Source organism: Equus asinus, chromosome 20, assembly GCF_041296235.1.
Source record: "Equus asinus isolate D_3611 breed Donkey chromosome 20, EquAss-T2T_v2, whole genome shotgun sequence".
NCBI lineage: Eukaryota > Metazoa > Chordata > Mammalia > Perissodactyla > Equidae > Equus > Equus asinus.
The window spans coordinates 22,280,757-22,293,292 of NC_091809.1; the positions used below are offsets into that span (position 1 = coordinate 22,280,757).

Genomic DNA, 12,536 nt, shown 5'->3' on the forward strand with positions numbered 1-12,536 from the left:
CCCAGAAGTGACGGCTTCCCTGCTCCGCTCGCATCCTCTCACTTTCCCTCTTAGTGAACTGTGTGTCTTTCTCTTCTGATTTGTGTGTATTTGGTTTTCAGTTACGCAGTTCACACCTGCTCACGTTTGGAACATCAGAAAACAAATACATAGAAAGAAGAAACTAGAATCCGCCTCGCTTCCCCCAGAGAACCACTGCTTAATACTTGGTGGCCCTCCTTCCAGAAGGTTCTCTGGGATTTGTAACTTGCACTAATTTTCTTACTTGTTTTCTGGTATGAAGCTTTTCAAACCTTCTGGAAGGTAGAGGGAACAATGCGAGGGGCCCCCGTGGACCCAGCCTCGGTGCTTACCAACAAATGGCTGATCCTGAACGCCCACGTGACCTCCCATCCTGGTGGTGTTTTCTTCTTGGGGGATTATAGAACAAATCCCAGGCCTCGTCTCCAATACCTACATTTCTGTCCAAACCACTCCCCTCACAGCTCCTTCGTTTCCTTCTATACCATTTATTTGTGGAAGAAACCAGACCAGGCCCCCATTCAGGGTTTGGCCAGTGGTGGATCCCTGTAAACGGATCGCCGGATCTGGACGGAGGCCTGAGTAGGCTCCGGTTCGCGTGCACATTCAGGTCTCCTGACAAGAGTAGCCTAAATATTTTTCTTTTCAAAAAGTGAGAATAAACATTGAGTGAGTGTCTGCTTTGTACCAGGCACTGTTCTGTGCTCCTGATGTGTAAGAGCCCGTTTAATCCTGATCACAGTCCAACCCAGTGGCTCTCTTCTCATCCCCATTTGATGGAGGAGGAGACTGAGGCCCCGCTCAGAGAACTCACAAGTGGCGGAGCTGGTTTTGAACGCCAGCTCTCCAGCACCTGCTGCTGTCTGACCTGCTTTTCCGTTTCACTAGAATATCAGAACGCTTCCCCGTGACAGGTAAACCTTCTTCAAGGTGACATCTGAAGGTCCTGTGGAGTCCCTTATATGGCGTGCATGGGCTGCTACTTGATCCCCATTTGTTGGACACTTAGGTTGGTTCCCGTTTTTCTCTGTGGTGCCGTGTTGAATGTCCATCTAGGTTTTTATTTGCTTTTTTTAAAGCCATTTATTTCCTGATTGCTTCCGTTTCTTTTCTTGTCCCTTCCGTCTGGGATCAGCTGTCCACTGTGGGCACCTTCTGGCCCTTACACCTTGCTGGCACCATTTAGATCTTTTTTTTGCTCCCAGGGTGCCCTTGTCGATGTCTGGGCTAGCCATGGGGAAAGCATTCAGACCCTGGTTACCACCTTCCCCCCGCGCTGCTGGGCCATCCCGTGGTGAGAGGTGGCCCTGATCAGGAGAGATGCATGGTTGGGGCAGAACCCCAAAACCTGTTTGGCTGTGAGGATCAGGGGGTAAAGAGCAAATCGTGTCAGAGGTTTAAGAAGGAAGGGTCGGTGCTACAGAGGGGAGCAGACCCTGCCGTCCCCAAGCCCTCCCCAGCCACCCTGACCCCATGGTCCCTTGCACTCGTCTTAGGCCCTCATCTTAGACCCTGAGGGACACAAGCTGGGCTCAGCATTGCCACCCGAGTGTCCCGATGGCACAGAGCGCCTCAGTTTCCTTCCTCTCCACTCGCTGTTACCGTCCCCCTCCTCTGCCTTCCTGTTTCCGGGAAAGCCGCTCTTCCTCTCTCTGTGCCATTGCGCTTGCTCCCGTCTTAGGACCTCACATTCTCTTGTCCTTGGTTTTTCCTCTCGCCCTGTGACTTTCAGAATCCCGCCAGCTGGAGCCCTTTTCTTGGTTTACAAAAGACACAAAACTCTTTCACCTTTAAAGGAACCAAACCCCAAGCCATTTGCCTTTCCCTCCCCTGCTGTTTCCTTCTGCTCCCTGTGATACTGGTGATGGACATAACGAGGGGCCAGCCCCGTGGCGTAGCGGTCAAGTTCGTGTGCTCCGCTTCGGCAGCCCAGGATTCGCCAGTTTGGATCCTAGGCACGGACCTACACACTGCTCATCAAGCCATGCTGTGGTAGGCGTTCCCACATATAAAGTAGAGGAAGATGGGCACAGATGTTAGTTCAGGGCCAGTCTTCCTCAGCAAAAAGAGGAGGATTAGCAGCAGATGTTAGCTCAGGGCGAATCTTCCTCAGCAAAAAAAAACAAAAAAAAAAGACATAATGATAGATATGAAGAGGATGAAAAACAATCATATCAGCACCAGACTTGCCAGGAAAAGGGCAGGCAGGTGCTAATTATATGAACAACAGGAACCACATCTGTTTTCTGAGCACTTGCCATGCGTCAGCCACTGGGCGAAGTTCTTATTTCCCAGGGTCCCCATTCCTACGCTGGGTGCCTCGTGTCCACGCTCAGGGCCTTCTGGCTCTACTGGCTTTTTGAACACTCCCCCCTCCCCTTCTCCTCTCCCAATTCCTTTATCACCAAATACTGCAAATCTTCTTCAGACTAGTGCTTTTATCCTAAAAATTGTTTTGCGTGTTTAAAAAACATTTCACACTTTCCCCCACGGCTGTCATTAGGCAGCCCCCCACCCTCAGGCCCTGCTTCTCATGTCCTCACGGTTAACCGTTCCTTTGTTTCCTTCAGAAAATTTTAACCCAGATACAAGCATTTTTAAAACTCACCCGGGCTTTCTTCAGGTACTTCTGTAGTGCCTTGTTTTCTGTGTAAACCTGTGACCCCTCGAGAATTAACTTTGGGGGGCCCCCAACTTCGTTTCGTTGCCAGCAGCGACTGTGGGATAACCCAGGTTGTCTCCTGTTGAATGTGAAGTGTTCACCGGTCCTTCCCGCCTGCCACTGGGCGTGGTTTGGGACTTTGCATTCTGTTCCATTCATCTCTCTGGACCCACATGCCCCAGGATACCCAAACTTCAAATATGAGAGCTTGACAGTAGCTGTCAGTACTGGGCAAGATGAGCTGGCCCCTATTGCCCTTCCTTTTGAGATTTTTTTCTTACCTATCTTTAAAGTTGTTTTTTTCGTTTTTTGGTTTTTTTTTCCTGAGGAAGACTGGCCCTGAGCTAACATCCGTGCCCATCTTCCTCTTCTCTATATGTGGGACGCCTGCCACAGCATGGCTTGACGAGCAGTGCCCTGTCTGCACCCGGGATCTGAACCGGCGAACCCCAGGCCACCAAAGTGGAGCACGTGAACTTAACCTCTGTGCCACCGGGCCAGCCCCTAAAGCTCAGCTTTTGGATCTCCTCTTGCCCAGAGCTCTGCTCTGTCCCCTCCTCACACCAGGCCGGATGTAATCTCTCCTTTCTCCCAACGTGGACGTTGCTCTTTGGCATTGCCGTCTGCGTTTGCGTCCTCTGTGTTGTCCCTGAGTAATGCGTACAGCTCGTGACCCAGGCTGTGGGGACAGGATCCATGTCCACGCCTGCACCCTGCCCAGCCCTGTGCCTGGTCCGCAGTGGGCGCCAGGCGCCGTGGCTTGCCCGACACTGGCCCATCCCGACCCTCTCTCCCCACAGGCTACATTGGCGTGGTGAACCGCAGCCAGAAGGACATCGAGGGCAAGAAGGACATCCGTGCGGCACTGGCGGCTGAGAGGAAGTTCTTCCTCTCCCACCCAGCCTATCGGCACATGGCTGACCGCATGGGCACCCCGCATCTGCAGAAGACTCTGAATCAGGTATGGCCAGGGTTTTGTGCAGTTGCACAGGCTGTGCACTGCACAATAGCTGCCCTCCACAATGGTGCTGGCCTTGGTCCAGAGCAGCTCTTGTGTTAGCAAAATGAGTTCAATCCACATTTGATTCAGGGCCTGGTAAAGAGGGTGTTCAATAAGTTGGTGCCAGTACTATTATTACCATCGCTATTATTTATTACTGTTACTTTAATTACTATTATAATTATTTAATCACATACCCAGAAGTTTGCGTATGGTTCCTGAGGTTGGTGACCTGGATTCCGAATGCCTGGCCTGAACCAGGGTAGGGTAGCTGGCGGCACTAGACAGCAGCTAAGTGGGAGGACTTCGGAGCCTGACCCTCTTGGGTCCAAAAGCCCGGCCCAGCCTCTGCTCAGCTGGCCCTTGGCCAGGAGCCCAGCCTCCCCTTGTCCGTCAGTCATGAATCGTCACCGTCCCTACCCCCTGGGGCAGGTGTCTGCTGGGTGCTCAGAGCGCGTGCTGCCTGAGACGCAGCTCGTCTCAAATGCCAGCAGCTCCGGGAGTTCGTTGTCTTCCCATCGTCCTTTTTCTATCGGTAACGTATTCCCAGCGTTCATAAACCAAACCAGTTTTAAAAAGCAAAGAGTCAAGCACCGTCCCCTGCCCTGTGCCCCAACCCACAGGGCACCACTGTTAGTCACGCTGAGTTTCGTTCTGCCCGTAAAAGCAAAAAGGACTTTCCAGACTCCCCTTTCTCCCTTTCTTTTCTTGTTGTTTTTTAGATTTTTTTTTTGAATTTTCTGGCAGAAGGAAAGCATCCTTTTTTCTTTTTCTTTTTTTTTTTTTGAGGAAGATCAGCCCTGAGCTAATATCTGCCACCAGCATCCTCCTCTTTTTGCTGAGGAAACCTGGCCCTGAGCTAACATCCATGCCCATCTTTGTCTACTTTATATATGGGACACCTACCATAGCATGGCTTGCCAAGCGGTGCCATGTCCACACCTGGGATCTGAACTGGCGAACCCCAGGCTGCCCAGAAGCGGAACGTGTGCACTTAACCGCTGCGCCACCGGGCTGGCCCCTCTCCCTTTCTTAGCATAAATGATGACGTAGTCACAGGAGCTCAGCAGTCTCTCCTGGAGCTCCGTCTATGTGCCAGAGGGCCCTCCCCACTCCTTTTCCTGGCTGTGTAGGAGTCCCTGGGCACCCAGGCCCTCATCTGGCTAACCCCGTTGTGTGTATGTGCCAGTTTCTCTGGGGAGCAGAGCCCCGATGTGGGATTATGTGGCCACACAGTCACAGGCAGTGGCCGTCCTTAGGAGCTGTCCTGGTTTGCCTGTCTGAAGTGACCGGGGTTGCAAGGCATTCCCCCCTCCATGCTTTAGGGTAGTTCCTGGATGGTGGCAGGGCCTCAGAGCGACAGTCCGAGAGTCTTGCCTTCATGCACGCCTTGGGGACACAGTGGCATCAGGAGAGCAGGGCCCTGTCCCTGCATATCTCTAATCAGGGGGACAGACTCAGTCCAGGTCACCAGATAACGCTGGCTCAAGCAGTCGGTGGGGCCCAGGGCCGCGAAGAGAGCCAGCACAGAGTGGGAGGCGGAGGAGGGAAGGAAGTGTCCTGTGGGAGGGCCCGAGGAGGAAGTGGGGCTGCCTGGGCTGGGGGGAGTGGAGCTCCCTGCAGGCGGCAGGGCCTCCTGGGGGCCTGGCCTCCCCTCGTGGTGCCTCCAGGAGCCGGGGCGACTCCAGTGCTCTGGGTGCCAGTGGAGGCCAGAGCCGAGCCCCCCACCCTGAGACCTGCTGGGTCACACAGGATGTTGGGGGACCGTCAGATCCGTGCGGGAGTGTGGGCCTCCTTCCCGCCTCATCCCCAGGCTGACGATGGCAGCAATGCCTGCTTTTCTCTTTTGGGGTGTTAGTGATTTTGTGGCTTCTGTCTTGTGCTTTCCTTCTCTTTCTGTCTCTCTCTCTTTTTTTTTCCCCAAAGATTTTATTTTTCCTTTTTCTCCCCAAAGCCCCCCAGTACACAGTTGTATACTTTTAGTTGTGGGTCCCTCTAGTTTTGTCATGTGGGACGCCACTTCAGCATGGCCCAGCGAGTGGTGCCATGTCTGTGCCCAGGATCCGAACCTGAGCTGCTTCGAGAGTCTCGGGGCCAGGAGGCTGATGCTGTCTGTCTGCCTCCCCCCTCCTCCTCACACACCAGCCGCTGCCCCCAGTTGCGTGTGCCCATGACGTGGACACCGCGATGGGTCTGCCCTGCCGAGGCCGCCCCTGTGCCGGTGTGGCTCCTGCGGGCTGTTTCTGTGGCTTTCCCTTGAGCCTGGGGTGTGCTGGGCTCGGGACCTCGAGGCCTGTGCGCCCTCACTGGGCAGAGCAGGCCTGCCCCTTCCCAGAGCTGCCCTCTGACCTCTGACCTCTGGCCTCTCTCCCGCAGCAACTGACCAACCACATCCGGGAGTCCCTGCCGACACTGCGCAGCAAGCTGCAGAGCCAGCTGCTGTCCCTGGAGAAGGAGGTGGAGGAGTACAAGAACTTCCGGCCCGATGACCCCACGCGCAAGACCAAGGCGCTCCTGCAGTACGTGTCCCCAGCCGGGTGCCCAGGCCTCTGCTGCGCGCTGGTCCCCGCTCCGCCGTCCCTTCGCTCTTCCATCCCTTCGCTCCTCCTGTGCGCCAGGCCCTGTCCTGAGCACTGGGAACAGCTGCCCATCCCTGCCCCCTGTGCTCAGAAAGGCCAGCCAGCAGGGACGGGACAGGAAAGAAGTCAGGAAGAAAATGTAGGGTGTGTTAAAGGGCGAACTATCAAAGTGGGGGGGGCTAGAGAGTGCTGGGTGGGCGTGGAGGTGCCAGTTAAAACAGGGTGATCAGGAAGGGACGCTGCGGGAAGGGAGGAGCCATGCAGAATCCTGGGGGATGGGGCCTGGCCATGCAAAGGCCCTGCGGCATGTTGGAAGAGATGGCTGGATAGGAGTGAACGAGAGGAGAGAAGGAGGTGAGGGCAGGGAGGGGACAGGGCAGAGTGTGCAGGGCCCTGTGGACCATAGCCGGAGGCAGGTTTTGGTTTTGCTCTTGAGTGAGATGGGAGCCATGGAGGGTTCTGAGCAGAGGAGGGACGTGGCCTGACTCGGGTGCTCCTGGGCGCCCTCTGGCTGCTGCGAGGAGGACAGACACGGGGGGCGGGGATGGGAGCCGGCCCTGTGTCAGCTGTGTCCGCTGGGTCTCCTGGAGTCTTGCTCCTGACTCTGGGTTGGTGCTTGCCACCCAGCTGGGTGGTGGGGAACGGGTGTGCCGCACAATCCCAGGGCCTCTCGGCGCTCCTCCTGCCTCTGGACCCCCGCTTTCTGGCCTGCAAGGGATGCTGGGCACTGAAGGGCTTGCCTAGGGTGGGCTGGGGAAACGCTGGCAGCTCATATGGCTGATGGTGGGAGACCCCTCCCAGGGGCACACCGGAGGGACGGGGTTTTGCCATCACAGTGAAGGGGCGCTGCTGTCCTCTGCGGCCCCCAGTGGGGCTGGGCCTGCCTCCTCAGCATCTTCTCTGCGGGCCCCGGGTCCTCTGCAGCGTGCAGGCCACGCAGGCAAGCCGAGGGCCCTGCTCCCGCCTTCCCCTGAATGGCTGGTGGCGTGACTTCTCGTTCGGCCTTTAGGATAAAAGCAGTGCCCTTCACGTGGTGCCAGGTCGGCCGAGGCCCTCAGTGCCTCGCTCCTCTGCGCCCCAGTTGCCGTCTTCGCGGTCTTGCCTGACAAGGGCGTGGGAACACTGACATCACACTCTCCCCGGTTCTGCTCTTGTGCCCTTATTACAGCGGCATCCAGAGCCTTCCATCTCCCGGGCCGCCTGGCCGAGCCCCTGGGTTAGTCACGTGACCCAACACCCACAGGGGACCTGCGGGCATTTCTGCACCTGCTGTGGCTGCTGTGACATAGTGTGAGCAGCAGAAATGGATTGTCCCTCAGTCTGTCCACTAGCAGTCCGAGGTCAGGGTGTCGGCAGGGTCGGCTCCTTCCGCGGGCTTGTGGTGGTGTCCTGGCAGTCTGAGGTGTTCCCCGTCACTGCCTTCCTCTTCGTGTGGCATTCCCCCTTTGTGTGTGTCCAGATTGCCCCTTGTTCTAAGGGACACCAGTCACATTGACCTGGGGCCACCCTCCTCCATCCAGTCTGACCTTAACTAATTACGTCTGCAATGCCAGAGGTGAGGACATTGACAGAATTTTGGGGGACACAGTTCAACCCGGGACCATCGGTGAGGATGCTCTGCGAGCGGAGCTGGGACCCAGGGCCCCAGGAGGCTGGTGCCCATGCGCCCTGCGTCCTTCCCTTCTAAGGCTGGCGGCACGTGGCCCAGGGTCTCCATCCTGGTCCCGAACCGCTCTGCTGCTCTGCTGTCTGTCCTTGCCTGTGCCTTTTCCAGCCTTGGCCCCGGTCTGGCTCACCATTCGAGGCCCCCACTGCAGGTGTGGCATCAACATAGGCCTTTGTGTGTCTCCAGGAAAGAAATCTAGTCTGCACACCATCCGTTTCATGTGGGCCAAGGGCTTCCTGGGGTCTGGGACACGCTGTTCGTGCCACCTCCTCCCCAGTGGCTTGGGGAGGACCCTGTGTGTCTGTGGCTGAGCCCGGCCACCCCAGCAGCCTGTGGGCATCAGCCACCTTTGCCCAGAGGAGCAGGCCTTCCCTGTGCGGGGGCTCCGCGGGTCCCACGCTGCAGGCCCAGCAGGGCCACGCCTGACTGGCGCAGCTCCCCTTCAGGGGAAGCTCCACGCAGTACTGGAGGAGATGACAGACTTGGGGCGGCAGTGAGGAAGTGATTAAGGTAGACAGCACCGGGGACTGAGGGCAGCGATTAGAAATGGAGAGAACCGAAACGCTCATCAACGCTTTCGTTTTCCACTGCTCATGTCATCACAGTCATGATCAGTAACATTTAGAGACACTTTTTAAGGGCTGAGCTGGGTTCCAAGGGGCCACATGTGCCGTTACCACATTTCGTCAATTACGTGAGCGCTTTAAAAAAAGAACATTTCAACTTCGCTGAATTCAAACGTTTTAACTGAACTACCATTAATTGGCAGCCTTTTTTCTTGTGGGAGCGTGGACTGATCTTAGCGCCTTGAGGATGGATGCCTTCTTAGAGCTGACGAAACCTAGAAAGCCCGTGAGTCCTCACAATGACCCTGTGTGGCGGCGCTGTTAGGGCCACCCACTTTGCAGATGAAGAAACTGAGGCTCAGGACAAAGCCACCTGTCCCAGGCCTCCCGGCTCGTCAGTGCCGGAGGCCCCACCTGAGCAGGCTGGGAGGTGGCGGGAACCAGCGGAAGCCACCTGAACTGTGAGGGGGCTGTCTTGTCACCCCGTGGTCCCACTGGGCCAGGCCAAGCCTCAGGGCCGCAGGTGCCAAGCTGGGGCCCCCACCGCTGGCTCTTGTCATCCAAGAAGTGGGAGTAATTTCTCTGCCCCTCAGTTCGATGAAGGAGTCATCGTGATGGGCCTAGAGAGCAGGCCCGGCGGGTGGCAAGTGCTTGGCGGTGGCGGCTCCTGTATTTTCTTTCTTTATTTTGACCCCCATGTAGATCTTGCTGCTGAAAAATGAGGAGGGAAGTCGGCGTGGCTCGACTCGGGCCTTGCTTCCCTGGCTGTGGGAAGCTCCGCTCTGACGTGCGGATTCTCCTTCTCCTTGCAGGATGGTCCAGCAGTTCGGGGTGGACTTCGAAAAGCGGATTGAGGGCTCCGGAGACCAAGTGGACACGCTGGAGCTCTCTGGGGGCGCCCGGATCAATCGCATCTTCCACGAGCGCTTTCCCTTCGAGCTGGTGAAGGTAGCGCCGCGGCCAGGCCTCCCGTGGCCCCAGGCTCCCCCTCCAGGCCCAAGGGGTCCTCCCCCAGCAGGCAGGACTGTGGGCACAGGCCCATTTCTTTCCTTTGACTGAGACCAGTACACGTTCTTTGCAAAATATATAGAAAATATAGGTAAATTCACGTGGGAAGTGCCCCCAGCATGTTGTTGAAGGGAAAAAAGCGGATTACGAAGCCAGCACGTCCAACATGACGTATAGACATTCGTAACATCCTTCGTATGAAATCATACACGCATTTCTAGATGTGCATCTTTGCAAAAGACAGATCCACAAGGATGTTCGCAAAAATGTCAGCTCCAGGCCCTGGGATTTGAGATTTCTCTCTTTTTTTAATTGCTTGAAGTTTAGACTTTTTTTTTTTTTTTTTTTTTAAAGATTTTACTTTTTCCTTTTTCTCCCCAAAGCCCCCCGGTACATAGTTGTGTATTCTTCGTTGTGGGTTCTTCTAGTTGTGGCACGTGGGACGCCGCCTCAGCGTGGCCCGATGAGCAGTGCCATGTCCGCGCCCAGGATTCGAACTAACGAAACACTGGGCTGCCTGCAGCGGAGCGCGCGAACTCAACCACTCGGCCACGGGGCCAGCCCCTGAAGTTTAGACTTTTTATAGCAAGCACATACCCTCTTTATAAAAACCAGTAAAATTCTTTTTCATAAAAGAACAAAAGCTAAACGGAGGAAACAGCCATCATCCTAATGCCCACAGACAATGCCCTTAGCTCTGGACGTGAGTCCTTTCAGAGCTTTTTCTCTGCAGATGGCTAAGCGCCCCGCACACACACAGCACGTATGTTCGCCCATTCTCGTGTGCACATAAATGTATTTGTACCCTGCTTTTTTCACATGGTGGCCATCTTTCCAAACTAGTAATACACATTTCCTGTGTTTTTTGGTTTTTTTTGAGGAGGATCAGCCCTGAGCTAATATCTGCCACCAATCCTCCTCACTTTTGCTGGGGAAGACTGGCCCTGAGCTCACATCCATGCCCATCTTCCTCTACTTTCTATGTGGGACGCCTACCACAGCATGGCTTGAGGAGCGGTGTGTAGGTCCACACCCAGGATCCGAACCTGTAAATCCTGGGCCACCGAAGCGGCTTGCACAAACTTAACTGCTACGTCTTGGGGCTGGCCCCCATTCCCTGCATTGTTAATGGCCAAGCGACATCCTGTTTTCTGGATGTCCTATCATTTAACCAGTCTCCCTTTGTTGAAACATTTGGGCTGTTGTCACATGTTTCAGCTGTTGTGAAGAGTTCTGATTGTAGCTCATTCTTTATCTCTCCCTCGAGAGAAATTTCTAGCTCATTTGAGCTACCAGATGACAGTATAGGTATGTTTTGGGAGGTGCTTAATTTGCACTGCCAGGCAGCCCGTCACAAGTAATGGGAATTCATGTTCCCTCCAAGAGAGCCAGAGTGTGAGTTTCACAGCATCCTTGCTGGAACTGGGTTTTAAGATTTTTAAATTTTTTGACCCATTAAATATTCTGTCACGTGAACCCAAACTGCCCGCAGGAGGTGACAGTCCCCAAACACAGACGTGTTGTGGGGCAGCCCCAGGCTCTCCCTGCATGCGTCCGTCTGTCTGTCCTCAGATGGAGTTCGACGAGAAGGACTTGCGACGGGAGATCAGCTACGCCATCAAGAACATCCACGGAGTCAGGCAGGTTCCGCGGGGAGGGCCGTGCCCTTGCCCCCCCCAAGCCTCGGGGGCCCCTGATTGTGAGGCCTTGAGGCGGCTTCTGGGTGGCTTTCAGTCTCTCCCTGTGGGTCTCCAGGGGCCAGTGAGGGCACCATGCTCCATCCCGTGTGGACTGTCATTGCCACGGGGCTGTCCACCGCCCTTGGGTTAAAAGTTGGTTAAACCACCCAGGCGGTTGGCATGTGCCCTGATTCTGTGGTCAGCTAAAGCCTCCTTGCGTGTTTGCCCTGGGGGGGTCGGAGGGAGCCCGAGCCGAGTCACGATCACAGGAAGCCAGCATTTGCCCCCATCCCGGGCCCGCCGTGAGCCTCCTGGGTCCGCTCCATGTTCCACCAAATGTGGTCGGTCCCATCCAGCCTCGCCTCGCCACGGGGTCCTCAGCTCCCCCTGGGCTTTCCAGGCAGGGGACGCAGGCGGCCAGTGCCAGCCCTGCATGCCCTTGGCTCGCTCTCGGGGCCCAGCCCACGCCTTGGAGATGCTGACCTTGCTGTGTTTCTCTCTGACTTATCTCCCCCGCCCCTGGGTACGGATGCTTTTAGGACCGGGCTGTTCACCCCGGACTTGGCATTCGAGGCCATTGTGAAAAAGCAGGTCGTCAAGCTGAAAGAGCCCTGTCTGAAATGTGTCGACCTGGTTATCCAGGAGCTAATCAATACAGTTAGGCAGTGTACCAGTAAGGTATTGGACCCTCGGCAGGGGGACTCCTGGCCTTGTGGAATTGGGGGACAGGGGTTTGGTATCAGGCTCCCAGGGGACTGCCTCAGCCTGTGCCCGCTGGTGCCTTTCCCCCCACACTGCCTCAGTTTCCAAGAACGTGGCCTCTGCCCAGAGGCCAGGGGTGCCAGGCCTCCAGAACTCGCCAGACTGCTGGGCAGGGCTCCCTGGGGCCCTGATGCCGAGCCTAGCATGTGTCCATGGAAGTGGGGGTTTCGTTGGGCTGTCGCTTTGCTGCCTTCTGGGAAGCAGAGGGGGACCCCGCGTCAGCTGCTGGAGGCCGAACTCCCAGAGCCTCTCTGGCTGTCACCCCTTCTTGACAAATGCCACCACTTGTCTGTCCTGGGTGCCACGTGGACAAAGGCGTCTTGGCTCAGGCGGCTCCCCTGCCGTCCTGCCAGGCAGCCCGTCCTCAGATCTTCTAGGTCACGACCCCTGGGTGACAGTGTTCACGGGCCGCTGCCGTCCACCTCTGGCCAAGCAGCTGAGGCGCCTCCCGCTGGGTGGTCTGCTTGCGCGCCCTCAGCCGCGGGGCTCTGGGCGGCCTTCCGAGGCAGGGGGCTGCTGCTTGAGCCTCCCCTTCGCAGTCTGGCAAAGCCCACATTTGCTTCTTAAGCTTCTTCGAATGGAAAAGGGAGGGG

The 12,536-nt window shown here is 56.3% G+C and overlaps 1 protein-coding gene across 15 annotated transcripts in view; it reads left to right on the forward strand.

The window, feature by feature from the left end:
* Positions 1–12,536, forward strand: part of DNM2 (dynamin 2) — a 78,860-nt gene that overhangs the window by 42,977 nt on the left and 23,347 nt on the right. For 8 of the 15 annotated variants that reach the window (XM_070492009.1, XM_070492007.1, XM_070492010.1 and 5 more), the window contains 5 exons: positions 3,484–3,644; positions 6,060–6,202; positions 9,307–9,442; positions 11,075–11,142; positions 11,721–11,859. In XM_070492009.1, coding sequence (XP_070348110.1) covers positions 3,484–3,644; positions 6,060–6,202; positions 9,307–9,442; positions 11,075–11,142; positions 11,721–11,859 — 647 coding nt within the window. The remainder of the gene's footprint in view (positions 1–3,483; positions 3,645–6,059; positions 6,203–9,306; positions 9,443–11,074; positions 11,143–11,720; positions 11,860–12,536) is intronic. The other 7 variants (XM_070492008.1, XM_070492011.1, XM_044752918.2 and 4 more) reach the window with 1 other exon arrangement.